The 27,094-nt window shown below is 40.6% G+C and overlaps 1 protein-coding gene across 3 annotated transcripts in view; it reads left to right on the top strand.

Moving 5' to 3' along the window:
* Nucleotides 1-27,094, top strand: part of NRG3 (neuregulin 3) — a 371,925-nt gene that overhangs the window by 92,468 nt on the left and 252,363 nt on the right. The window contains exon 1 of one of the 3 annotated variants that reach the window (XM_040702944.2): nucleotides 2,847-2,953. The exons of the other annotated variants lie outside the window; for them this stretch is intronic. Within the exon in view, the coding sequence (XP_040558878.1) occupies nucleotides 2,923-2,953 (31 nt within the window). The 5' untranslated portion in view covers nucleotides 2,847-2,922. Of the gene's footprint in view, nucleotides 1-2,846; nucleotides 2,954-27,094 lie in introns of those variants that run through there. 3 annotated transcript variants of the gene reach the window in all.

Below are 27,094 nucleotides of genomic sequence, written 5' to 3'. Positions count from 1 at the left end.
AAAAGGAATGAATATTTTACTAGGAGTAATCCAGCAGGCTGCTTAGGATAGCAGGAATTTCTGATTTTAAGGTCGATGTTTAGTCAGTCAGTTGAGATTTCTTGACTTGGATTTGTGCGTTGGGTTGGCCACATGGTGAATAATAAGTAAGCTTACTGCAGGAAGGCAATATTGACATGCAGGCTCAAATGTCAAATGTTGGTTTCTAGATCAGTGTGAGCATGCTCTGAGTACTTGACCTGAGACTCTGTCGTGGTGGGCAAGGGTAGGATTTTCAGTCAGCCTCCTCTTCTGTCTTTCAAATTGTGACCTGAAATTTGCTGACCCTGTCAGAAGTGCCAGTTGTTTGTTTTTGTTGCGCTTAGAGGGTTGGTTTGTTCTAGCTGTCTCTGAGCTATGCCTTCTCAAGTGTATAGGAAGAGCCGGTGAGATGCTAGTTGTCCATGACTGAGTAATCAGCTTTGACTGGTCTGGAAGGGAAACGTTTCTCAGGGCTTTGGTGTGGAGGAGGACTTTGGGGTCCTGGTGGACCAGGAGGTGGACGGGAGCCGGCAGTGCATGCTTGCAGCCTGGAAGGCCAACTCTATCCCGGGCTGCATTAAAAATGATGGGACGTTCACCTTTATTTTTGCCCCTTTTTGTACACTTTTGCTGATTCCTGTTTCTTAGCTCCAGAATTCCACTGTCTCCTTCCCAAGGTTCAACAGGTATTTGTCGACGGGGTGTAACGCCTCTCATGCACGAATAAGACATTTGGGAATTGGGATGGATTTTATTGACATGATTGGTGACAGGGTGACAATGGTGACAGACCCCTAATGCTTGTGCAGACCCAATGGTGTCCCGATGAAGGGCCGCAGTGTGTTGTGGGGTCAGAAAAGAGTGGGCTTAGGTGGACGGATGCCAAGGGCAGTCGCCAGCTCTCCAGGCAGGACCCAGCGAAGGATGTCCTTCTGCAGCACAAACAGGGTGAAGAAGACAAGCTGCAGCAGGCCCAAGAACAGCAGAAACGCCCTGCGGAACAGAAGAAGGTCCAGTCAGATTCCGGGGGCACGTTTGTCACAGCACTTTCCATCCAGCCCTGGCAAATGGCCCGTGGACATGTGCCATACAGGGAGCAAGGGAATCTGTCGTAGGTCTGCGCAGGGCTGCCAAGATCGCCACCCCACCTGCTCTCCCACCCAGGACCCTAAGCAATAGTGAAGCATTTTATCTCCAAACAGTCAAAAGCTGCCTGATGGTCTCTGGACCCCAGGGCGACTCACCGCAGCCAGGAAGTTACAAGTGGGTGCTTCTGTGCTGCCGCCTGCTCATCCTAGAGGACAAAGCAAAGCAGGGCCACGCGTTGGGGTGAGCGCAGGTTTGGGCACTCGGAAGCCCTCCTTCGTCCCCACAACCAGAGGGAGGCCCATATCCCCTGCGGTGGCCCGGAGGTGAGCCTTCCCTCCCCAAGGCCCCGGTGGGGCTTTCTCTCTTACCAATCGCACAGCCACTGTCTCCTGCAGCAGGGAACTCATGTGCGCTTCCCTGCGTGTCATCTTCCTCCTGCTACAGACAGGGGAGTTTGGTGTGTGAGAAGAGGCCTCGGCCGGCACCAGGACCTCACCCCCTCCCCACGCCCCCCATCCCAATGTGGCCACGGGGACCCGAGGCAGCTGCCCGGCCTCTGCTGGAGCTGGGGCGGGCACCTCTGGGTGCCAGACGTGCACAGGCCCAGCCTTCCCGAGCTCCAGCCGACGGCCCAGATGGCTGGGGGCTGCTGGGATCCCAGCTCCCCCCTGCCTCAGGTCTGGGCTGTGCTGCTACTTACGGGGCAGTGCGCTTTTGGATCATCTGTAGTGTATTCTGGAGGTTGCTCATCTCCAGCTCCAGCTCCTCCTTCAGTGCCTGGAGAAGGAAAGGGTCCGGTCAAGAGCCTGTCCCGTGTCTGCTGGCAGGGGGCTTTCCCCGATCAATGCGCTGCTCTCCATTCTCTCCCTCCCACCGTGCGTACCTCACGGATTTTGGCCTGCTCTTGGAGAGCAGCTGCCAGCTCCGCAGACCTCTTCTTACACTGCAAGGCAATTGGGACCAGTTGCATGGATGTAGGGTGGGAAATGGCAGCCCATTGCCAGGGCACAGCAAGGCCAGCGTGGAGCAGGACAGCTAGCCTTGCGGCGCCCTGGCTGCGTGGCCCAGCAGCTCTGCCCTGCGGGGTTTCTGCAGGTGGCTCACACACCTCCATGATCTCCTGCAGCAGTGCACCTGACTCAGCGTTGTCTCCCACCGGTATTTCACAGGTGTTCTTCTCTGCCATGGCTTCACCTGCGCACACAACAGGAGGCAGATCAGTGTGAGGGGCACGGCTGTGGGCATGGCGTGGACAGAACCCTATCCCAGTGCGCCATTGCGCATGGGAGCTCACGCGTGCTCCTTTCCGGCTGTGCCTTGGCACACCGGGTGTCCCACGTGCAGCCATGGCCTCTGCCATGAGTGCCGGCATGGGTACAGCTGCCAGCCCATGGCCATGAGGCATGGCTTCATCCCCCCCTCCGGCAGGCACAGGCAGGCTCTTTCAGACCCGCCACGGCCATGCGCCGGCACAGCAAGAAGGGGAGACGAGGCCTGGTGCCAGGCAAGCTGCAGGGCTTCTTCTTACCACTCAGTGAGCACAGCTGCAGATGGATTCGCAACAGTCCTCGACCACGCTGTGGGCTGGGAGGGCACCGGGGGCACTCTCTGCCTTCAGTCTCCTCTCCCAATCTGTCCCACGTCCTCGCAGTGCCGGTGCTCAGCACCAAGTGCTCTCTGTGCCCAGGGAGCGTTGCTTCTGCTACTCTGCAGGGTGATTGCATCACAATGCTCTCACTGTGACGCGTGCCCCTCCGCCCATGGGGAAGCGCCGCTGCTCTGCTCGGCTGGTGTGCAGAGCATCGGGAGGAGATGGACAGCATGGAAAAGGAGGATGAGATAGGTATGTGAACTGGGGTTTCCAGTGGAGAGGAACAAGATGAGCTGAAGAGGTGATTCAAGATAGCTAGCGTGGCTTTGTTAAGGGCAGATTGTACCTGACCAGTCTGGTGGCCTTCTGTGATGAAGTAATGGCATCTGTGGACAGGGGAAGGGCAACGCGTGTCATCTATCTGGACTTCTGCAAAGCCTTTGACGTGGTCCCTCACCACATCCTTCTCTCTTAACTGGGGAGGTGTGGATTTGAAGGATGGACTGTTCCGTGGATTAGGAATTGGCTGATTGGACGCAGCCAAAGGTTCTTGATGAATTTTTCTGTGTCAGGGTGGAGGCTGGTTACAAGCAGTGTCCCTCTGGGGTCGTTCTTGGGACCGGTGCTCTTCAACATTTTTATCATCTTTATCTTTTTTGTAGAGTTTGCCTTTTTAATGTATTTTTGGCTTTCAAATTTTCTAGGTATTATTCACAACTACAATCCCAGTGAAATACCTTTGGTTTGTTGTGAAGAAATGTTGAGGGAGCTGGGATTGTTTATCTTGGGAAAGAGAAGGCGCTGGGGGACCTCTTTGTGGCCTTCCCCCTCCTGTTTATATGCTCCCTACAAGTATTAGAATGGCTTTTTATGTGGGTGGATGGTTATCGGACCAGGGAGAATGGTTTTAAACTGAGACAGGGGAGGTTTCTGTTAGATATTAGGAGAATCTTTTTCACCTGGAGGGTAGTGACGCACTGGAGGTTGCCCGAGGAGGTTGTGGATACGCCATTCGTGGAGGCATTCAAGGCCAGGCTGGATGTGGCTCTGGACAGCCTCTTCTGGTGGTTGGCGACCCTGCACATAGCAGGGTGGTTGAAACCAGATGGTCGTTGTGGTGCTTTTCAACCCAGGCCATTCTGTGATACTGTGAAAATGTTTTGTCCCATATATCAGTTGTCCATTTGCTTATTCCCTTCATGAGGACCGTTATTTTGAGGTAGAACAGAACCTGATACCATCTGCTGTGGAGGAACTTTTCTCTGAGCAGACCTGCTCTGGTGCCAGTGACAAAGTCACTCTTTCCTGTTCTTTAGGCAGAAAAACTTCGTTAAACAGGTCTGGTTTTTGTATCTCACAGTATCTCACAGGGAGTGCAGGCTGAGTACAGCAGCCTGTAAGTAAGAACACATTTTTATCTAGAAGCTTGAATTTCACTTCTCAGCAAGGACAGCCGGATTAGAATACATATTGTGATGAATACTTCATGTGCTTACTTTCTTGATTATTCATCTACTAATTCCAAAGGAGTGGAGCAAGGCTTTTAGCTTACATGCCAAAGCACCCTTGTTTGTTTGACTGCAGCAATGGAAGCAAAAGGTCCTGTTGCTTCAGTCCTTACATTTGTGTGCTGTGCCAACATACTACTTGAGCCTGGTGCTTCCATTCATTTGGGATTGTCATCATTAACAGGCACACGCTTTGCTATCCCCTTGGATTCTGAATGAGTTCTGAAATGTGGAACTTGGAGGTTTAAGGATGAGAAAACAAAAAACCAAGAGAGCACAATCAAAACATCTGAAAGGAACAAGCACAGTGAGTGGTGATACCAAGCAGATGTAATTTGTCTTACAGAGAGCTGCTTTAGCTCTTAAAAACAGATGTGTTCAACAAATGCTATTGATAATCCATCAGGATCTGTGTAGCTTGCTAAAAAATGCAGGCCATGGCATGAAACTGTAAGCCTACCAAACCTCAAACTGCAAGACATCAGAAATCATGAGTTCCATTTGTTATGTATCCACAGTGGATTCCTGTGGCTAGTGTATGTGCTGTTGTACAAAGGTAAACCACAGATATGACAGAAGAACAAGTGAGGAGGTTCCCTTTTTCCATCTCATACCCTACGTGAGATTTTGGCTTTATGTTGGAATTTTCCCTTCCTTTCCAGTTGCCATGTCTCTTTCCAACACCTGTGCATGCAGTGCAGGTGTGCCTAGCTCCTGTGGTACATTTCTGCTTGCTTATCATTGTTACTAAAATAAGGGCAGAAAATAAAGCCTTGGCAGCAGAGGGGCAACTGGACTCAGCTTTCCACATAGAGGAGAGCACTTTCCTAACTTTCTACTTGAATAAATAAGGCTTTACGATCTCTTACTGAATTTTTCAGTGTCTTTGAAGACATTTCAGACAGATCTGGAGTATTCTTTATATTTTTAATTGAAAGTGAACCACTTAAGATTATTTCAGAAAACTAAACAGTTCCTTTGATTATTAATAATCAAAATGCCTGTAGTTTTGCTAACAATAATGCTACTTAAGCATCAAGTCATTTTAAGCATTTCTAGAGAAATTAAGGCATCTGCACGTGTCCGTGGAGCGAGAATGTCATGGAAAAAAATAGCAAGAATGAGTTATGCATAGAGATTTTTTGCACCTTTGCTTTGATAATTGGAAAAGTACAGCTTGGGATGCTGCCGCAGCTGCTTTTGCACAAAGAGTAATTTGAAAAAAGTAATTGTTGTGGATTTGATTTTTTTAATTATTATTCTTTTTTTAGCAGGGTAAAATTTCTGGGAGTAGATTATATCAGTTTGATTTATACTCTGTGTCCACTGTCTTGTTTTTTCTCCCCCTTGTGGAAATGGTGTGGGCAAATAACTAGCTTGAAATAGATTGTTTGTGTCTTTATAAAGAGAATAAAGTGGACTATATCTTTCAGATGCTTCTGCTGAATACCAGCCCTGAAGCCTGTCTGCTTCAGTTGCCTTCCAGCCATGCGGGTCTCATAGCTTGGCTTTCCATACCACATGCAGCCGTTCCCTGGGCTGCTGCACTCTGCTCATGTTTTAGACAGTCAAACTAGTTACTATTCTGCATTCTTCTCCACTAATCAGAGTCCTCTGAGCAGTTACCCCCTGGCAGGATTCTGTGTCTGTGTTAAAATTGTATAGTCCTTCCTTTTTGTGCCCTACAACCATTCCAAGAGACAATTCTCCCATTTTCCTCAGTTGTGCCCTTTCTTTATTATTGCAGTCTAACATGTCTCATTCTCTCCAGAGATCTTATTTACAAACAACTGCAGTGACAAATAAGCAGGATACCTAAAGGCGATGCAGGCTTCCCTCCACATGATGTTAATGTTACTTAAGTCTTAGATGTGAACGACCCAAAAAGATGCCGCGGGTTCTGTTTGTGTCTGTCCCTGCTGGGGTTGCCAAAGAAGCTGATGTACAGAAGCAACCAAACTTTAAGAAAATACTGTCTGAATGGGTTCACTCACATCACAATGATGTTTTAAAGAGAAGTTTACCTGTAGCCAATATACTGCTGAGCTTAGAGGTGAAATGCCTTTCTTAGCTTTAGGACCTCAAATATTGCATTAAAATTAGGGGATGAGGGGATGGAGTTGGTTTATTTTGCTCCTCAGCTCCTCATATACTTTAATATCTATCATTGCAAGTGCCTTCTTTTTTCCTTTGTGATCCAGGCTGATAATGGTGACTAGAGAACTGTACCAGATTTTGTATGTTCCTTTAATACTGAGAAACAACCGAATGGCCATACTAGAACTAGTTCTGGATTAGTTCTTAGTTTGAAACAATGTCATATTTAAAGTTACTTTGATATGTAAGAACTATAATTAGCTTTAGAAATGAGATTAACTACAGGATCAAAACTGTTCATCCCAATGTAGATGCTAAAAGTACTTTTGGTCTAATAAATGTAAAACAGGTACTCGAAATTCATTGCTTTTAAGGTGCGTACTTAACGTTCTTTTTTTGTTTAGTGCTTTGATACTGTGAAATGGAGAGCGCTCTAATTGAGAAGCATTATGAATCAATTAGTGGGTTTTTTAACGACTGTGACAAAAGTCTCAGACAGTATGTGCAAGTCTTTTCCAGAGATGGACGTAGTCCAGAGTTGTTGTTCCCTGAGACAAGTGATGTTTGTTTTCATAACAAGTAGTGGCATTTATCAAAGCCTATTTACTTGCCCAGCTGTAAAAAACCATGACAGTCTGCACAGCATTGCATTACAGTACAGCAGTCCAGTTACAAGGAATACTTCAGTAAGTGCATGAACAGCTATGACAAGTGGCTTATTTGCTAAATGCAGTGCACTGTAAGCGGTTACAAACCAAACAGCCGCGTTGCAGTGTTGATCTCTATTAGTTTTACAGATCCTATTTTCTTCTTCAAGTGTTCATACGCTTGTTAGACTGTCCCTGTGCTGGTTACCAGCCTTTTACTGGATTAAACAATTTGACATCATGGAATATGAAATCGTGGGAGATTTAGAAATTTTAGTCCTTTTATAACAGTTTTTATTTGAAGTGGAAGGACTTGATATTGGATAGACGTTTTCCACTGGAATTAGTTCTCTGAAACTGGATTTCAGCCTTCTGCTATGAGCTCAGAATGTCTGTCTTCTAATACTCTAAGGAACATTCAGACCATGTAGTCACTAGGGCCAAAAATACAGCATGTGAAGTGATAAGGCAGAAAGAATGACATGCAGTCAGTCTTTGTATTAGTAGCATGGTTTCACAGTCTCCTGAGTAATATCTCCCAGTAATACCTGATTGGACTAGTGTAGTGTTGCAGTCTAACAATTAGACTTACTGATTAAATTTAAATAGTTATTGTTATTTTTACTGGGAAAGAAGTAATTTTCAGTGTCAGTAACTGTGTTGGATTACGACCAATTAACTAAAGGTACTTTGTTCTACAGGACTTTTTTTTTGGTCAATTTTCAGTGGAGAACTCCATGCAGAAATGGTGTTACATGACCTATTCCACCCAACTTATTAAGAGTAGGGAAGAAGGCCATAATAGTAGACTTTGTTGTAGGGCATTACAGCATATTTCTGCTTTGAACAGCCACAGCACACGGCGTAGCCTGCCAAGAGGCCACTATAACATCTAAGCATACAATTAACTGTAAGTGTGTGAGTAATCTCATCCTTTTTCAGTGAAGCATTTAAGCATGTGTTTATGGTTAATGATTAGGTCCAGATGAAAGCAGCAAGATGATCTATGATTAAAGTTAAACATATGTTTATGTGCTTTCTTGAAGAGGAGTGAAATTATTCAAATGCTGTAGCACTGTGGGTCACCTCACAGTACTCTATTTTTCAGCTTTAACCATCAGATTCTCCAGTGGGGTAATGTCAATTTTTTTATGCATATGAGAGGTTAAACACATTAATCTCTGTTTTCTTGTCTAGTTGTTTTGGTATGAATTTTAGTAGAACTATATGCACTGCTCCCCTAGAACAGTGATCTGAAGTGCTGACAAGGAGAAATTTGGCAGGCTGAAGTCCAGATCTTAAACTCACATTCTGAGTCTGTAATTGTGTAATAGCTATTATTATTCTTTCTTAAGTTTCTAAATTTTGTACTTTGTTTCCTTCTTTTACAAAACTTAATCAGAAATGGTTAAAAAAAACTATGTTATAAACTTCAGTTACTTGTTTATTTTTCCTCAGATGCCCCAAACAGATCACACTTTGTTATTGCCAGCTTCTTGAATTGACTAGAAAGATAACGGAGACAACAGATTTAGACATAGACACTTGCATTTTGAAGCTTGAAAATTATACTACACAGATCCTACTGTGACAGACGTTTGTTAAGGCCATCTTCACCAGCAATCTCTCCTTTTCTCCACAATATTTGCATAAAGAAGCTATATCGTATATCACTGTTACAACTATATCTTTTCTTATTACGTTCATTTGTTGTAGCTTTCTACTGCTTCTGAAGCAAGCTATTGGCATCATTAAACTTTCGGTCTCACCTGCTACATTTCTGAGTTATAAAACAGACAAAACAAATGACATGAAATTGTAGAAAAAAAAACAGGGAACTTTCCATATCTTCAATCTCCTTGCATACTAATTAGACAAAATAAGCACAAAATGAAGTTCTGCTTTGTTCCCCTATGCTTGAGCTGGAGGGACATGTGTTGTCATGTTTCTGGGCCAGGTAACAATTCCTGATTGACACTCATTCTTTACTTTTATGTATAATGTTATGTAGAATATGGCTCTGAATCACATTCTGTATACTAAATGTGGAAGTCAATCATATTGTGAAGGTACTTTCCTAATGAATAATGTAGAGCAAGATGGTGTGTAAGTGATTGGTGTTGGATGTGGTCCCATAGAATAGGTCAAAGTAGTTTTAAACTCTTTGTTATCTTCTCCTAACAGTAATTGCTCTCTGATTTCTTAACAGTTCTGGGATCTCTTGATCTTGTGGCATTCTTTCCTCGGTCTGGCAGAAGGCACACAAATGGCTGTGCCACATTCCCATTGCTAGCACCCTAACTTATATATAGGAGAACCTGTGAGGAATTTCCCGTGTCTTTGAGCTATTTGATGGCTTTCATGGCATAATATAGATCGTTCTCTTGCTTGGAAAGGCTTTTCTGGTAGTGGTCAGCTCCTTCTAAATGGTGCGTTCACTTTTGGCACTCTGTTTCTGGAACGTTTGCTTTGGTAGGCCAGAAGTCAGCAAGCCGTTAATGTGATCAAACAGACTCCACCCACCAATTACTAAAATAATTCATGCATTAGATGGAATCTTCAAAATGTTCCATTCAAGACATTTTAAAATAACCTTATACTTCAAAGTCAAGTATGTCACCAGCTTGTTAAGAGTCATTTTTTCATTTCTTTGAATTTTTCAGTGAAATGTGTGACGTTAGACCTAATCTTGGAAAATTCTCTACGTTTTATTAAGTATGTTGTCCTTTCTGTAGCATTCATAGCAAAGAGCGTTGCACAGTGTAAAATGCATAAGAGTATATTTTTCTTACTCTTGGCATACATTTAGTGTGGTCTGCAGAGTACAAGAGGAACTAAAGAGAGGTATAGACTGCAAACTATAGGGATTTCTGAAATCAGTTTGAGTTTATCCAAAGGCTGAATCATAATTGCAACTCCACAAGGGAATGGTACTGTAGATTTTTCCTTTTTCACTGATCTCTGCATATAAATTCGTGAAGAGGCAAAAGCAACAAAGCCACCTCTTTGTTGATACAAAATGCAAAACAGATCTTTGAAAGTTTTTTGTTGTTTGCTTTTGGTTTTCCATAACTGAACTAGAGAAGAGGGACTAGGGCTGCCTAATTATGCAGTGGGACTACCCCCTGGTTGAGGCTGAATACTTATAGCCCCTTTCATTTCACTTGCTCTGAGCTCATACTAGCCCTTCCCCAGTTCTAAACCAGCTGTAATCTAACCTGCTTGGGAGGCCATCTTCTGTCTTTGTCGTAGTCATGAGAGAAGTGGGAGTTCAGGGAAGCAGGGGGTGAACATTTCAAGTGTATCTGACCATACAAGAATTAAAATAAGTGGACAGAGCGCTAACTCAGTAGTTTTTTATTCCTTGTGCCAGAATATGAATAGGAAAGGAACCAGTAGCAGGCTTACATTCTCTTCTGTGCAGGATCCCATCTTGCTCTGCTGCCTTATTGCAGTGGAAGGAACATGCTGCATAACGTAGGTTTGATGCAAGATTTGTTTTCATTGTGCATCAGTTTAGGATATTAATTCTAACTGAATCATATTGTTTTCTAGCTGCATTTGCTGAATGCCATTTTTATGCTCTAATGCTTTTACGCTATTCATTCTAGGTAAAACTGCTTACATATTATTTGTGATATTTGTTTGGAGACAGTTGATGGAAAAGACATGTTAGATAAAACTAAATTATGTTACCGAGACTCAGTGTCAGTGTTTATAAAAGGAGACAACAGAAAATTGACACTTCTTACAACCAGGATATCAGAGCCTGCAGACATATTGTGCAAATTATCACTGTTTCCTATCTCCCCTTTCTTTCTGAAGGAAAGCAAATTTATTGTTCTCTCAGGTCTTTGTAGGTAAAGATTTCTTGCCAGTATTTCTTAAACTTGCACAAAGTGCAAGAATAGGTCGGCTTGTTTTAGAAGCATGCCATCTCCAGCCTACCTCCCGAGGGACAAGTTAGGGCACGCTCGTGATGAGCAACAGCTCAGCTCCTGCAGGGCTGAGAAATGAGAAGATGCTGGTAATGGGTATTGACCTATTAAGAGAACTACCAGTAACAGAGACGATTAACATTTCATCGTGCTCCTGCAACCACATGTACCTGCACAGACTCAGCTTCTTCACACACGTGGGCCCACAAGACCTGGGCTGCTGCTTTCTCACCCAAGAGGCGTTTGTGTTACCATCCTACTTGGGAACAGGCTACTCCGTGCAATTTTACAGTATGCTACTGTGCAAAGTTGAGGAGGTTAGATGAGGACATGAAATAATTGACTTGCCCAGTTATAAAGTGAAGGGGTTGTGCTGTTGCCTCAGTTAATAGCGAGATTCAATCTGTGATGTCTCTTTGTAGGAAAATGTTATTGTGACATCCTGTTCAGCAGAGATTGGTATAAAATTACTCCATGACTATTTCAGAATGAATTTGAATGAGCAGGCTGAGCCTGTGCTGGATCAGCACTTTGTCTTGTATGTCTATATTGATTCTGATCCCGGTCTGTGAGCTTTTAAAGCCAGATTTACTGTGGTGTCAAGCCGTGAACTTCAAAAGCTGTCTTTGACTGAGGGAGAGTAAAATGTGATAGATGCAGAAGAGAAATCATTAATCAAAGTTGTTTTAGATTTAGTCTGTGAATGGAAGAAGTTCTGCAGTAGAGAATCCTATCACCAGGGCTTCATCTGCTTGCAGTTATTTCAGCTCATCCTCCCCACTACACACCAGAGGTAAGCCCTAGTTAATTCTGTCAGGATTCCCTCTGTAGTTTACTTAAAACTGTCCGATCTGCAGCAGAGAACGTGTCACGTGTAAGCCAAACACCATTCCTTCATTTTAGGAAAGATTTCTGGGCTCGATAATGAGACAGACCTGGATAGAGGGGGGAAAAAAGATGGATCTGAGGAAGAGCAGTGGCTCAAAGAAAACAAATTGGTTGAATGGAATTGGCTAAGAGAAGATAACAACAGAAACAAAGGGAAGGAGTAAAGTCTTATAGTCCTGGCTTTCCATTTTCCTTCTATCTACCTGTTCACTCATCAAGATCCATGAAAATAGAGAAGGCAACTTTTGCAAAGAGATCTTGCCAATCATGACTGCTGAGCCTGTATGTTTAGTACATTATAAATATCATTATGCTCATACTGACCTTCTCACTGCTTCAGTTTATTCTTTTCAGCTATTGTTAGGATTACATACTGAGATGCTTACATTCATAAACTTGTATTTCTGAGCTGTATTTCTGTTTCCACAAATACTTTTGTGTATTACATATCAGTGCTTAGATATTCTAAGGTCAAGTAATGGTTCAAGTATAAAGCAAATCCTTTACTTTGTCTGATTTTTTAATTAAATATTTCATAATTTTGGAAAGAGGAACATAAGTTGTTTGAAAGTCTCATCTTTGAGTATGAATGGGCTTTCTGCAGTCTGTAATGGTAGAGAAATTGGGTGTTAAGAATTAGTATTGTAACACTGAAATACAGCGTTAGCCATTTCAGCGCTCACCTGATGTTTCCCTCCTCCGTATCAAGAGGTCCACATGAGCACCAAGTGCTGGGAAATCATTTCTGAAAAGCGAGGCTGTGTTTGCTTACTCTGTCAGAAGTGACAACAAAGAGTTTCCTGAACTTTCTCAAAACAGTAATTTCAAAATCTGATTCCTCGGAGAACAAAACACCCATTTAATATGTTAGTGCGTTTTCAGCAGGGCTTGGTGTTTTCCTATTAATTTACATTTTAAATTGCTCTGAAAGCATTAATTTACCGAGCAAACGTAGTAAGTACGAATGAAAGAGCTATTCAGTTAATAAATGGTACCATCTAGTTTCAATGGAGGAACGTTTAATGGCTTTAAAATCTATAGACTAATTGTTCTATGGATTTTGTAAGCAATCCTGTTAGTAATATTTAGTTGTACTATTCGAGACATTACCTGTAAGATACATGACGGATGAGGGCCAGCTGTAAAAGTAACCCTTGTTACTTCGAATGAAATCATCCTGACTGGAAACTGCTGTGCCAAAATCATTCAGCTCATGAAAAAGAGGTAAAATATTAAAGCATCTTTGAAGAGCAAATTCATTGCTCTGCGCTTGTATTTATGCTTTAATTTTGCAAATATGTGCATTGGTTAGAAATTAATAAAATTTAAGACTGAATTATAGCTCCAGTCAAGCTGTTAGTATGAATTTCCAATGCATAATTTTCTGGAATTCTGGTGCAACTCAAGTAAATTAGAGTAAGAACAGAAATTCATCCAAAAATATGATAATTGTGGTACATACTGATTTTTGCTCCCAGTTAATGCTTTTCTCTGTTGTGCTTTTTTCCTTTCTGAAATCCACGTTGTGCACTTCTAGTGTATGAAATGTTTGGTCATCTTTAATCCAAGTAACTTGTCTTATATATGCACAAATAAACATGAGTTACTGGATCTTACTAATTATCAGTGCAAAAATCCCAAGTGATGTAATAGAAAAGAAATTCCTTACCCCAGCAGTAACAATCTCTCACTATATTACTTTATTCTCTGTTTTCTACATCATAGCAGTGCTAAGAGAATTAATTCATTAGTATTTGAAATGTGTTTGCAGTGTATCTGCGGTCTTTGAAAACTAGGATCGGCATAAAATCATCATAGAATCACCAAGGTTGGAAAAGACCTCCAAGATCATCCAGTCCAACCGTCCATCAGTCACCAGTATTGTCTGGATGAAAGCGGAAATTACTATTTAAGAAGTATCGTGAACTGTGTTGCAATTCCTTCAACAATTTCCAAGTAATGTTTCTAGTCCCTTTTATACCGAATACAGCTTTGCCTGCAAGGTGGTAATGGCATAAAAACTTGACAAAACTTCAATGACGTTTCAATTAATGCATTGTTTAGGTGTAGTTATGTTTCATTTGAAGGTGGTGAATAGAAACATGAGTCCGCACACAGAAGACACGTATGACTCTTGCATAGCAAATTAAGGTCAGAATGTGAGTATAGGAATGTTTTTTATTTTTGAGACCTGAAAAGATAGTTGTCAGGTGGCTAAGCATAGTTCAGCTGAATGCTTTATCTTGTGTAACAATAAGAATAGCACATAAATATCAAAATATTTCCAGATATAAGAATATTTTAAGGTGAAAACAATCCCCCAAAATTAATTTTAAAGATTCAATATTAATGACAGAATGAAAACAATGATACTAATAATAGATCTTAAAAATACTAACATTCTGCATGGCTCTGCACTACAGCCTTGATTTGAGACACTGAAAATGGGCTTACCCATTCAACTGTGTTGATTAATATGTGTTTTTAAAGTTTCAGTAGTCTGATACCTTTATCTTAATTTATTCTAAAAATGAGAGTCAGCTCATCGAGTCTATGGAGACATTTCTGGGTATTAAAGTTTATGGATGACTAGCTGTATGTACAATATTGTCATATTGCAGCCTTACCACTTAACAGAGTATCTCTTATAACTTAAAAATGAATCGATCCTGTTTCCTTAATGTAATGGATGGTGTAATAACATTGAAATTCTCATATATTGTAATCTGTGTGGTACACTGATATGAAGTATGGACAAAATCTTCCTAAGTATATTTTAATGTATGATGATTACTGAGACTAGGCAGGCCAGAGCAGTAATGCTTTTATCTTTGTTGAGTTTTGTGTTGATGTATCCACAGTAAAAATCTTTTAAACATACTTGTTTCTGATAAGTGGTGTACTTAAGTTACTCTTAGGTATGAATGTAAAGATGAGGAGTAGATGGACTTTGTTAATGGATTAATAAGAAAAGCAACAAAAAAAAAAAAGATCCCTGTATGTTCACATAGGCACCTATGTGTAGATACATAAATTTCATTTGATGTTTATCCTCAACCTTATGGTTGTTGTGGATTTGTATGCATTAAAATGCAAGTTTAAGTTGTTTGCTTTGATGGGAGTGTTTTAGGTGGCTGTAAAGTTGAATACTGAATCAACTACAGTTGAGTCTGAATGTACAACTTTACATATGCATCTTCAGTTACTTCAGTGAGGAGCACAGCTATGGGCCGATGGCCCCAGCCACCCTGAGCCAAGCTAATTGCTCAGGTCTGCCCACGTATACCAGGTGCAATTCATCAGTAAATGGGGTAGTTGGCTCTAGGTTGGTATTTGTTTCTTACAGGTTTGCTCCAAATACTGGTTATTTTTACAGAGTTGTTTGGAGCTCCAAAATATGCTGGAGATTGGAACGATCAGGAGAGTTAGCAAAGTGCTGCTTTGTGGTTTCTTTCACTCAGTGAAAGCTTTAAAATAAACCTTATTTTCTGGTGAAAGAGGGCTGAGCATAATTAACATCTCCCCTCATGCAGACAGCATTTAATCCCTGCCTCAGCTTGTCAGGATACACCAGGCTACTGTGAGAGAAAGACTCCGTCTTCCAGTTAATTTCACTAAAATATTACTATGCAAATGTTTCCTCCTTTACACTGTAACTGCAATGTGTAACCTTGGATCAGTCACCTATTCAAAATACTTGTCTTTCATGATGTATGCTTCCCCCCCCACCTTGATAGCCAGCACATTCAGTCTCGATATACTATTGACCTTGCAACCCAGGTGTGCCAGTTGTCTCTTTGGCTGTTTGTGCATATGCACAGGGAGGTGGGCTACGCAGGTGACATCAGCCTCTGTACAGTTAGTGGTGCCCTTTATTACCTCACAGTGCTAGTGCCAAGCTGCTCATTGGCTTCAGCTGGGAGATGAGTGCTGTGGTGCCCAGCTGTGAGGTGCCTGGGCTGGCAGTGCTTCTTCCTCTCTCCCTCTGCAGGGGAAAGAAAGAAGGGACTTTTTCTTTCTCTGAAGTAGAAGTTCAGATTTTGATGGTAAGGGAGCTGATGTGGAGGCCTGGCCTTAAGGAAGGCTTTCAGTAGGCAGTACAGTCTTTGGAGCTGCTGCAGCAGACCTGGCGGTTGTCTACCTTGCAATTTGAGTATGAAAGAAGAGTAGCCTGTGGATTCCACTGTAAGTAAGTGCTATTCTGTGTTTTGGTGTTGTCATTTGTGCTCTTATTACAGTTGTGCTCATCCAGCGACCCACAAGCTAGGTTTTATGACACTTTATTTATCCTTCATCTTTCCTTCCTCGCGGCTCTTTTATGCTCAAGTGAGGTCTGGATGAATTGCTGTGGTAATGGCAGAGTTGATTCCTCTCATGTCATGTGGTAAATGTGAATATGGTTCTGTGTATGGAGGGGTTTACGGTGCTGGAGAGCTGACAGCAGGGAAACACAGGTATCTGTGAAATTCACCTAATCCATTGCCATTTAAACCCTGTGGATTGTCACAGAAACGAGTTATTTCCTCTGGTAGTAGCAGCCAGATGGGAACTTACAGTACTTTCTGTGCTGTATATGAGTGGGTAAATCTGTTTGCTAATAAGGACTTAAGTGTAACAAAGATAGTAACTTCCAGTTGCAACTATTGCAGTAGCTTTAACTTGCGTGGACAAAGGATTGCCACTTCTAGAACGTTCCTTCCAACTTCTATCCAGCCAGAGCGTGCTTCAGTTTAAATACAAGAGATGTGGAGATGTGTCACTGCTGTCACCTTGTGAAGTCAGAAGCGTTTGGAGCAGCTTTTGTGGCTATGGATAAAGCTGTTTGCTTCCCGCTGTTTGCATTTTTTTAAGGTACTTGAACTGTAACTTCATGTCTTTCACATGAAGAGAGAGCTCTTCTCTCTGTTAAGTGGATCAGGGACACAGTGTTTTCAGCTGGCCAGGAAAAACAGATGGCAGTAGGTGCCATTTTTTTCTGCATGGAGGAATTCTGTGCCACATCTTTTCTTCATGTGCACTTCCATGTCAGATGCCATTCTTTTTGCCCCTCTGCTGCCATCTGTCACACAGCAACAAAACGGAACAGAACGTTGGTGGGGAGGTTCAGCCTCTAGTGCTGCACTGCCAACATCCACTTCTAACATTGTGGGCCAATGTACAAAATAGGAGATGTTACTTTTGAAGCTATCCTTGCACTTACGTTCACTTATTGTGAGCTGAATTTCTGTATGTCCTCTTTCTTTTTTTCATGCCTTACCTCTATGTCTTTTTTGCATGTGTGTTACTTGAAAAGTCAGGGAAAACAAGCAGTTGAAAGGGATATAAGGGATCTAACATGCATCATAAACTAGACTTTAGTTTGCAGCCTCAGTCTTTAGCAAAGGTAGTTAAAAGCAGAGTAACTCTGAGAAATACTCGAGAACATGAATCTGAGTTTCATTTTTTTCCCGACTTTAATTTGATGTTAGCTAAATTAAATTGCTGCTGGGAATAGGCTATGGAGCCTAACGTACAAGAAAATGACTTTTTAACTTCCACTTTTATTGTTTGCATTGCACTGGCAGAAGGCCACTGTTATCGATGTATCCTCTTCCTTTTGTTCAGAGTTTACACACCAAGTGTGGGTGTACAGTGATTTTTTTTTTTCTTCCTTCCTATTTGGGCAAGTAAGAAAGCAGTTTCCTTGCTGCAGGTATGTAAAATTATAACGAAGATTTGTAGCAATCAGACATGGTCAGAGACTATGTAATGAATTGTTTTTCTGAGGTTTGAATTCTTTTTACCAATAGAAGGTTATAAAATGAAAATGCAGATTCATCTGCCGTGGGTTTTCAGAATGTTTAAAGTTGCTAACACGGATAATGCTGAAGTAATATGAAAAAATAAAACTTCTCCTGGAGAGCCAAGATAATATCCTAATGAATGTGTCTAATATCCTGCATAGTGCTTGGTATATCACCATAACTATTAAATAGACAGAAATGAATGCCTTGAGCGCTCATTTTCTATATCCCGTACTTCGATAGATCTCATAGGCCTGTCTTGTTAAGTCTAATTAAAAACTAAATTGCAATAAAGAGAAACTTTTTCAATAAGGAGATGTTATTCAATGCTAATAAGTACCTGTTAAATCTCTATCACAAAAAAAGAAGGTTTAAGATTAATCAAGCTAATGCAATACCTACACTACTGAGTTCATCCCATAGGAGGCATGCATGTGATTGGGAAGCATGAGGAGCTAGCAGTGGACTTGATACTGACCTGCATGTTTAGTGATCATGGATACCATTTAACTCGATTCTAGAGACATATTCAAACAAGTTGCTGGATGTAAATTGCATGTCAACAGTGATAGAGATGGAAATATGAGATACTCCCTTTATGAAATGAGTGACATTTTCTGGTCCTGTGCTTAAATGACAGTTTGGATTAGAGTGATTTAGAAATGAGTTGCTCTGCTAAGTGGAGAACCAGTGAACTGCTTAAGTGATGGATGATTTTTCTCACCTGCATCACTGCCATCTTTCATAACATCGTGTTAATTAAAGCAAATTACTGTGTCTCATGTCACTAAAAATAAGTTTTTAGAATTATTTTTAAATAGGGGCTGCCAATACCATAGAAGTAGTGCAAGTAAGGCTTTTTCTTTAAAATTCATTTTTCATTAGATTAGTTTTGATCTTGACTCATGCTGTTGAAGCTTATGTACGTACTGTCTGTAGCCTTAATTATCATTCAGCTTTTTTTGCCATGTGTCTTTCTAATAGATGCACCTATGCTTTCCTTGTTAAAAATGATCTGTCTTTTATTTAAAATGGGCTTAAATATACCCTGAAGTATAAGCACATAGAGAATGTATATCTGGACGTAAGTAGCCAGTTTCTAGGGACTGTAGAAGATAGGAATTGCTTATTCCAGATGCTAAATAAGGAGGACAGTGTAATACTAAATGAAATAAATAACTGGAACTACCTGGACTTTTACTCCCAGCCTCTAAACATAGATGTGTTGTCTACTTGGATATCCTAAACAACTTAAGAAACATATCAGCTAGAGCTTTTCTGTTTAATTTCGTAAGAAACTTTAACTTTATAGGAATTTCTTAACATCTATGGGTCTGGTCTCCTGCAATTCATTTCATTGAGGTCCTGTGTTTTGCTTTTAACTGTGTGAGCTGTATTATGCACAGTCTGTTTCATTAGTAAACACTGAACATAATTACAACAAACAACTGAAAGATTGTGGGGAGAGAGGAATTTTTGCATCTTCACTACCAGCTGGATATCAGTAAGTGATCAGCTGTACAAAAGCTGCTCTGAAAGTAAGCTTTGTATTTTACTATGTTGGCCCATTACATCAGAGGTGGAAGTTGATAGCAGTAGAGGCTGAACTTTCCTACCAGTATTCCATTATGTTTTCTGCCATGTGACAGATGGTAGCGGAGGGGCTGTCTGACAGAATGGCATCCGACATGGAAGTGCATGTGAAGCAAAGGTGTGTTACTGAATCCCTTCCTGAGGGGGGGAAAGGCACCTGTTGACATTTGTTGACACTTTGTGAATGTCAATGGAGACCACACAGTGGATGTGAGCACAGTGAGGTGGTGAATGGTGCATTTCAGTAGTGGTGGCATTGACAGTGGGTCACCTTTATTGGCCAAGTTTTTTTTCTTTTTGTTTTGTTTTTACAAGTGTGGCATGCAGGCTCTTGTGGTGAAACTGCATATCAGTGGTGAAAATGCATAAGTGATGGTGGTGACTGTGCTGAAGATTTGTGTCCTGTAGCTGAGAGTTTACTCAACCATAAAGTGTTATTGTGTTCTTTGCATCTGTTGTAGCTTCTGTAGAAATGAATAGGAGGTGTTACTTTCGGAGCAACCAACATATGAACCATCAGGCATAATAGTAGTCAAGTAAGCTTAAATATCTGCTTACATCTCTGTGTAATAGAAAAGAAAATGGTATTAACAGTATTTTCAGTTAAGTCACAAAAATATATGTTTCAATAAATGCAAGCAAATGTTGTCTTTAGGAAATAAGCAGTACACAGAATCTGTCTCAGATTTCACTAGATTTGAGCATTGAGTTCTCTTCATTTGCAAAGTTCTTGAGCAGACTTGAAAAAAACAGTCATGCTGTTCATGTATTTTTGCCTGTGATAATTTTTTGTTGATACTAGCCCAGTAGGATGCATTGGGTACTGGCTCATTAAAGTACACCAATGTATTCCAGGAGTTAAATGCTAAGGCAAGTGGGAATTATTATTCAGTATATTCAGAAGTGTCTCTAACATTGCAAGTCTTGTGGTAATGCTCCCTTTTATTGAGTTAATAAGTGAGTAATTTTTGTTTTTCTGGTAATAAGTGAGGAGGTAATGGAACATTTCTGCTCAGAGGTTCTTCATCTTATCAGTAGCAATGACTGGATGATTATCTTATGCATGTATATCTATTTTATTTTATGTTATTTAATGGTTTAATGTATTTTTGTTTAACACTGCAGTATCTTATTTCTTAACTGAAATACTGGGTTTGGAACTATGTGGAAGTTGAATCTTTGGTTTCAGTTTCATATCTCAGTCTTCATTTAAACCATCAGAACTGCTCATTTGCTTTTACCCGATTCAACAACTTTTCATTTATAAAGATCACTTCTTTATTTAGAACATTTATACAAAAATGACAGCAGTATTTGATGTCTAAGCAGTACAGGAAAATTGGTAATATCAAATGAAAGCTAAAAACATAACTTCTGGAGCTGACACGTATATTTTAAATATATCAGGGTTTTACTTTCAAGTGCTCCTAATCAAAACTGATAACAATCTTTTTTCAGGATATTCCATCACTGTTCTTAAAGAAAATAAACATCCTAATAAGTTTTAGTTGTTTTAATAGCTTTTTAACGTAAGGGAAGAAAAAGAATGGTTGTAAATCAAGTATGGATAGAATAATCTCATGTAAATGATGACCATGACTGAAGAGAAGTAGGCTGGAACCAAATGCGAACTTATTTGGCTCTTCTGGCAATGCCTTATTTCAGGCTTGCTTGGTCTCCTTTTCAAAGGAGGCTTCAGGACTGAGGAAGTTATGAGCATTGTTGAATGTGTGGAATAGATGTGCTAAAGGAGTTGAAAGCGAAGCACTAGTATGGCACAATCTGAATGTGTGAGTTCAGTAGCTGACTTTCACTATGCATGCTATTTTTCTGTTGGCCCTTGTTACTCCTCCTGGTGGTTATGTTCAAGTTCCAGTTGTCATTGGATCAATAGTAGAAACAAGACATACCTGAATCCTTTGTCTGTCATGCAAAGAGACTATCTAGTATAAATTCTCTGTAGCTGCTACTTGCCATGTTGCTTCTGGTCCCTTGTTCTCAGTGTTGGGTGATAGCACTCACCTCTCTTGAGCCTGGTAGCTGAGGAGATGCAGTCTGTGCTGCAGTGGCAGATACAAAGAGCGTTTTCTGTAAAGCAGTTTAATAAAACATTTACAAGATTTGTTACTGAAGTAAGCAATTACGTGTGAATTGCATCATCTCTTGTTGGTTAGAATAGGCAGCCCGAAAGCAGTTACAGACTCTCCTTTAGCATGAACTCAAAATAATACTTTTTGGAGCAGGAATATTGCTACTTTCTGTGTAAGATTTCATCTCAGCGTGTGTAAGAGAGCACTTGAGTGTTTTCAGTCAAACTTAGGAGAGAAGAATGTCAAGGATTTTAGCGTTTATAAATGAGTGTGTGAGGGCTGCTTTGAAAGTCATATCTCCTATTTTAATATGTGTATGTCAGAAGCAGATATTGGTGGTATGGCAGTAGAGCTTGAACCTTCCTGCCAAAATCGCATTACTTCTCATTGTCGTGTGGCAGAGGGGCAGTCTGACAGAGGGAAGTCTGACATGGAAGTGTGTATGAGGCAAAGGTGTGGAACAGAATTCCTGCATGTGGCAAAAAATGGCACCCATTGACATTCACTGACGCTTGTTGAACATTGGTGGAGACTAAACAGTGAATGTGAGCACAGTGAGGCAGTACATGGAAGGTTTAAGCAGTGGTGACAGTGGATTGCCTCTACTGGTGAAGATTTTTACAGGGGTGGCATGCAGGCTCCTTTCTTATTGCTGGTGAAAATGCATAGCTAATAATGGTAGTGACTGTGTTTAAAAGTAAAGTTTTGTAGTTGGAAATTTGTCTTTCCATCTGCTGTAGTTTCCACGAAAATTAATGGGAGGCATTACTTTCAGAGTGACCAATAAACATAAACGTGTGCACCTTGAGCCTGGCAAAGGATAACAGGACAGATGAGTTAATTTTTTGGAAATTCATGAGTAATTACATGTGTTCTCGGTATCTGTTAACTGTCTTTCAAAACCTTTTATGTGAAAATGCAGGAACCTCTTGCCCTCTCTGACTAGCTAACCATCTTTATGGAAATCTTCCATTGCCTATTTAGCTGTAAGACTAAAACCTGTGCTGCTTGGCAGTTATTCAGTACTTTTTGTTACCCCCCCCCCCCCCAATTTTGTGCTTACGTTATAGATGTGTCAGTATATGCTGTGTTTCTTAGAGTGCAGTCCAACTGGCCAGTTTGCTAAGGTTGAGATAAGGATTTTTCTCTTCATAGGCATGACAAACTTGGTTTCATTCTAGTATGTTATCCAGTCTTGCATTATTTGGGCAACAGGGTGCAAATCTGGACCGATCATATAATATGCTACCTATTTTATATATGAACGTGAGAGAATTCAAAGTAGTTTCTGAACTAAGCAGAGGAAGGACTTTAAGTTTTTAAAACCGAGGCTGCAGTTCTGATAGAACTTGAAATATGAAATTACCCAATTACTCTTATGTCTGAACTGCTCTGTTCCAGAAGAAAATCATGACTCAACTTTCATCAGCCTTCATCTGTATCACTTTTACTCTAACACTGTAATCTTCTCAGGCAGGCTGTAAAATGCTTTGATCTTGGTGTTAGCTGCTTGTCGCTGTGTTATGGAGTGAGGGTCAGCCACCTGGTTTGAAGAAGTTAATTGTTCCACCGCGTGGAACTTTTCAGGCAGAGTGGTTGTGCAGATGACTATTTTGGGTTCTTTTCTCTCAAACTATTATGAATCTGTGCAGAAGGTATATGCAAATATCACGTGTATTTATTATTTAGTATTGCCTACTTGCATTTTTAAGTTGGGAAAAGACCCATCTGCAACCTGAGATATTGAAAAGCAAAAAATATGGTAGCATAATGATGACAAAATGTGATGGCTAATCTACTTTAGTGTAGGTAATTAGTCCTGCAAGGACATCTTAATTGTTGTTTAACAGTCAAAGAGATCAAACTTTCCTGTACAAATCAATGTTTTTCTCGTTTGTGGTCTCACCTAATAAAAAAATCCATCTGCATAATCTATGTGAATAAAAATAGTTTGTGTGAATATGTATTATGGGGGCAGCAGCTTGAATTTAGAGTTTTCATGTGTTCATTTGTGATGCTGCGTGATCAGATCAAAACTAAGCCTTTTTGGTTATTGCCAATTCTCTTTGTAGGTGAAATTGAAAATTGGTGAGCTGGATGATGCTGTGTGAAGCTTTTGTAAGTCTGTATATATTTGTACTGTGTATGTGACTAACATGTGACATGTTTGAGGCTTGTTCATATGATCAAGCACAGAGGAAGGCTAGTGAATCCGTCAGTTCTCAAGTGTGTCCAGGTTAATGAGATGTGAACTCCCTTCCAGTCCTAATGCACCTACGTTTTTATACAGGTTTAGCATGGGTTCAAGATTTTTTGTCTTGCATTAGATGCATGTAAAAAATAAATGTAGTGTGGCATCACACTGGAAGGCGAAGTTGTAGCACAATGAGCAATGCTGCTTGTTAGTTAGAATTGTGGCACAACTGCTCTTCGTTGTGTTCCAAAACTATTTTTGTCAGCATCTATTTATTTCTTTGTATTCTGATAATGTTACCAACATTTCTTCTGTATTTCTTTTCTTTACTGCTGTTATCTTGTTTAAAATCTTTCAATTCCCTAATGTAATCAACCTCATCATAATCGGTAGTCTGCATTTATGAGCAAAGTTGCATTAATGCCACTTCATTCCCACTCCTCATTTGCTTTAATGTTCATCATTCTATCTGGCAGTTTTTCCTACTAGAATACGTCATCTTAGATTGCATAAAGGTTTTTTGCTTGGGGAGATGATGAAACTAAACACTTTGAGCTATCTCTCTCAGAAAAGCATTCAGTTTTATCTTTTGAGATTTTTTTTCAGCCTTTGGAGTCTGAGGTTGTTACAGAATCAAAAGTTCTAAAGCTGGATTTTGATCTGTGGTTTTCTTTTATTATTTAGTTTGGTGGGAGGATGCAGTTCTGTTCAGTGATGTTAAAATGCAGTGGCAAAAGAGGTCCTGGGCTCTGTCTCTCTTTGCTGTCAATGTTGAGCTTGATTATCAGGAGAAACTTAATGTAGCAATTCCAAGTTGTCTGTATAGAGGCAAGGCCCATCCGAGACACTTGATAGTTGTAGCAGCAAATTTCAGGGAAATCAGTGGGACTATGAAAGCAAGGAAGGATCTTGCAACCCTTTCTGCCTTGTTTCAAAGCGTTAGAGTTAATACTCTTGGGCTAAAATATTGTATCAGGTGACTTACAATTACAGAATGGCATCCTTGAGGAGGCTGAATCAAAACTGTAATGAGTAGAAGTAACAAGAGAATATTTTCCAAGAATGAATAAGCTTATGATATCTAAGAAAGCAAGTTTCCAAAATTCCTGTTCTTGTGTGGAGGTTATAGAGATGGAAGGTTATTTGCAGGCATGACAAATCTATAAAAGACATTTCCATCTGTTTTCAACCGTTGAGTTTGAAGAATTTGGTGCCATCAGGGTGTGGTTGCACCAGTGGATGGATTTCTGCTTGGAGAAGTTTTCTTCCACTCTTTCAAACCTCCTGTATTTATTAACATGCCTTTTGGGAAAGGTAACTGTTACCTTATAAACGAACAGAACATGCCAATGCAAAATAAGTGTGAATAATTCCCCGTTGGAATGGTTATTCTCTAATTTGCCTCTAGCCATTCAGTGACTGAAAATCTGTGGACTGAAATCATTCTCAGTTTAGTTAAGTCACTTAGAAAATAAAATAAAGAACTCCTGCAGAGATGGTAGAACTTATTTGTAGCTGAGGTGCTTCTGAATCCTGTTCACGTTTGGCAGGAGGAAATTATATTCATTTTCCTTATCTTACGCACAGCGTGTGCCAGATGAATGGAAGTAACACGTCGAGAGGTAATTCCTTCCAGTTTTGAAATGTGTATGTTGTGTTGGGGGAATAGAGGAAGGGGGAGGCTGGGAATTGGGGAAATAATGCGTTGGCTTCTCTTAATTTTTCCTTTTCTTACTACTTATGTTCCTCTTAGTGACTCTACAGTTGGTGGCAATGACTGTCATTGGGTTCTTTCTCGTAATGACTATATTTCCCAGTTAAGGAAACCAGCTCCTTTGTCTCTGGAGCATGTGGTAGGAGTTGGGGAATTATTTCTTCAACTTTCCATGCTTGAGGTTAGTCTTTGGAAAAACCTGCTGTGGCCAGGCTCCAGATATGTGTAGTTTGAGTTAATTGCCTACAGAACTGTGCTTTTTAAGTGGTACAGGAGAAGGATCCACACTGATACTCCTCTCTCAGTACTTTGGGAGCTCTAGTTTAAGCTACCTTTTTCCTATATGCTTCTACATTTAAAGGGTACTTTTCCACTTCAGCTGGTTGCCTCTTGATAGCATACCAATTAAATGAGTTTGTGAATGTATGTCTCAGTGACAGAATCATTCTAAACAGGCTCACCATGAAACTTTCTTCTTGTCGCTTACCATCTGTTTTTTAAATAGGAAGTGTTGAGAGTTTCAACACTGTAAGTTACAGAGTGGCTGTTAAATCTGTTGCACTTTGATTTTTTTACTCATCTTCTTCAGGGAAAGGCCAGGTGGACATACCCATTGCATTTAATTTTACAGTATGGTGAAGCGTGGGTCCACCTGGTACGTGAGCTCTGGGCACAAGCTGATCAGCCAGAGTTGTTATTGTTTGAGTGATTTGGGAGAATTGTGGTGTGGGATGGAGAATGTGTTGAGCTGTTTCTTGGGGGACTGTTTCCCATGTGTCATGAGACAAGCATGGTATTGCGTTGCATGGCTGAGGAACTGTGTCAAAGAGCACAAAACATGTGGTTTTGCTTTATTCCCCTTGCTGCTAGAAAAATCACCTTGTCTGAAAGAGACAGGCATAAATTGGAGGAATATGTGTCTGCATGCTGTGGGAGATCCAGCTAAACAGCCCTACCACTCAAAGCTGTGAAAGAAAACAGCAAGGTGACCAACCTGAAGTGATGGCCACAGTCATTGCAGAGTATATGGAGACAGACACAGATACTTCTGTGTTCCTCCCCACTGGATCTCCTCTCACAGAATCCCTTTTTGGATTGAGGAAAGTCTTTAATGATATATCCAGTTTGCTTGGTTAGAAAGGAACTAGCAGCCTCTTACTGTGTATTCCTCTGCAGCTTTACCTACACATTGGAACTGATGAGTAGAGCAGTTTGTTACAAGTCTTATGGTCTACAACATGTTACCCTGTGACTTTATTCACGTGACTTTCGTGCTGCTTGAGCACTTGCCATGTAGGTACTCAGTTTTCTAAGTATTATGCAATCAGTGTCTTTCTATCCCGTTTCTTATCAGCCAAACATGATTTTGTCTACTCTAAAAGTTGGTTAAGGGAGATGTCGCTGATGATAAACGTTGGAAGCGTTGTTACTGTAAGAAGGTTATAAACAAGTAGCGTTTTTTTTCTGATTAGAGATTTTTTCCTCTGTTGTATTGCTTGCAAATTCATCATTACTTTTAATATATAAAACATTAAAAGTAATTTGATATTGTAAAAACAGGTGTAGACTAATTAAATTATAAGATTTGAGCATTCATTATAATTATTTTTTAATTGGTTTTATGATCCTAAAACAAATCTTACTGCTGTGTATGTGATTCAGAGATTGATGCTTGCAGTATTAGATAATGGCAGTTTTGGATCAAAGCTGTTGTGTCTTTCAATTACTCTGTGCAGTGCTGTTGAAATTTCAATTACATTAATAGTACATTAGTACAGCTGAGTGTGCTGCTTTTTCAGGAAGTAACCTGGTCTTATAGTTTCACATAGCCTGCAGTGGCAAAGAGTTTATTTGTTCAACGGAAGCAGAGCTGATGTTATTTAGTTGAATAAAAGCTAATTCATATTTGCACTGTAGCTCTCAAGAAACGTAGCCTATAAA

This window comes from Gallus gallus, chromosome 6 (genome assembly GCF_016699485.2).
Source record: "Gallus gallus isolate bGalGal1 chromosome 6, bGalGal1.mat.broiler.GRCg7b, whole genome shotgun sequence".
Taxonomy (NCBI): Eukaryota; Metazoa; Chordata; class Aves; order Galliformes; family Phasianidae; genus Gallus; species Gallus gallus.
This window is presented reverse-complemented; position numbering and strand designations above follow the sequence as displayed.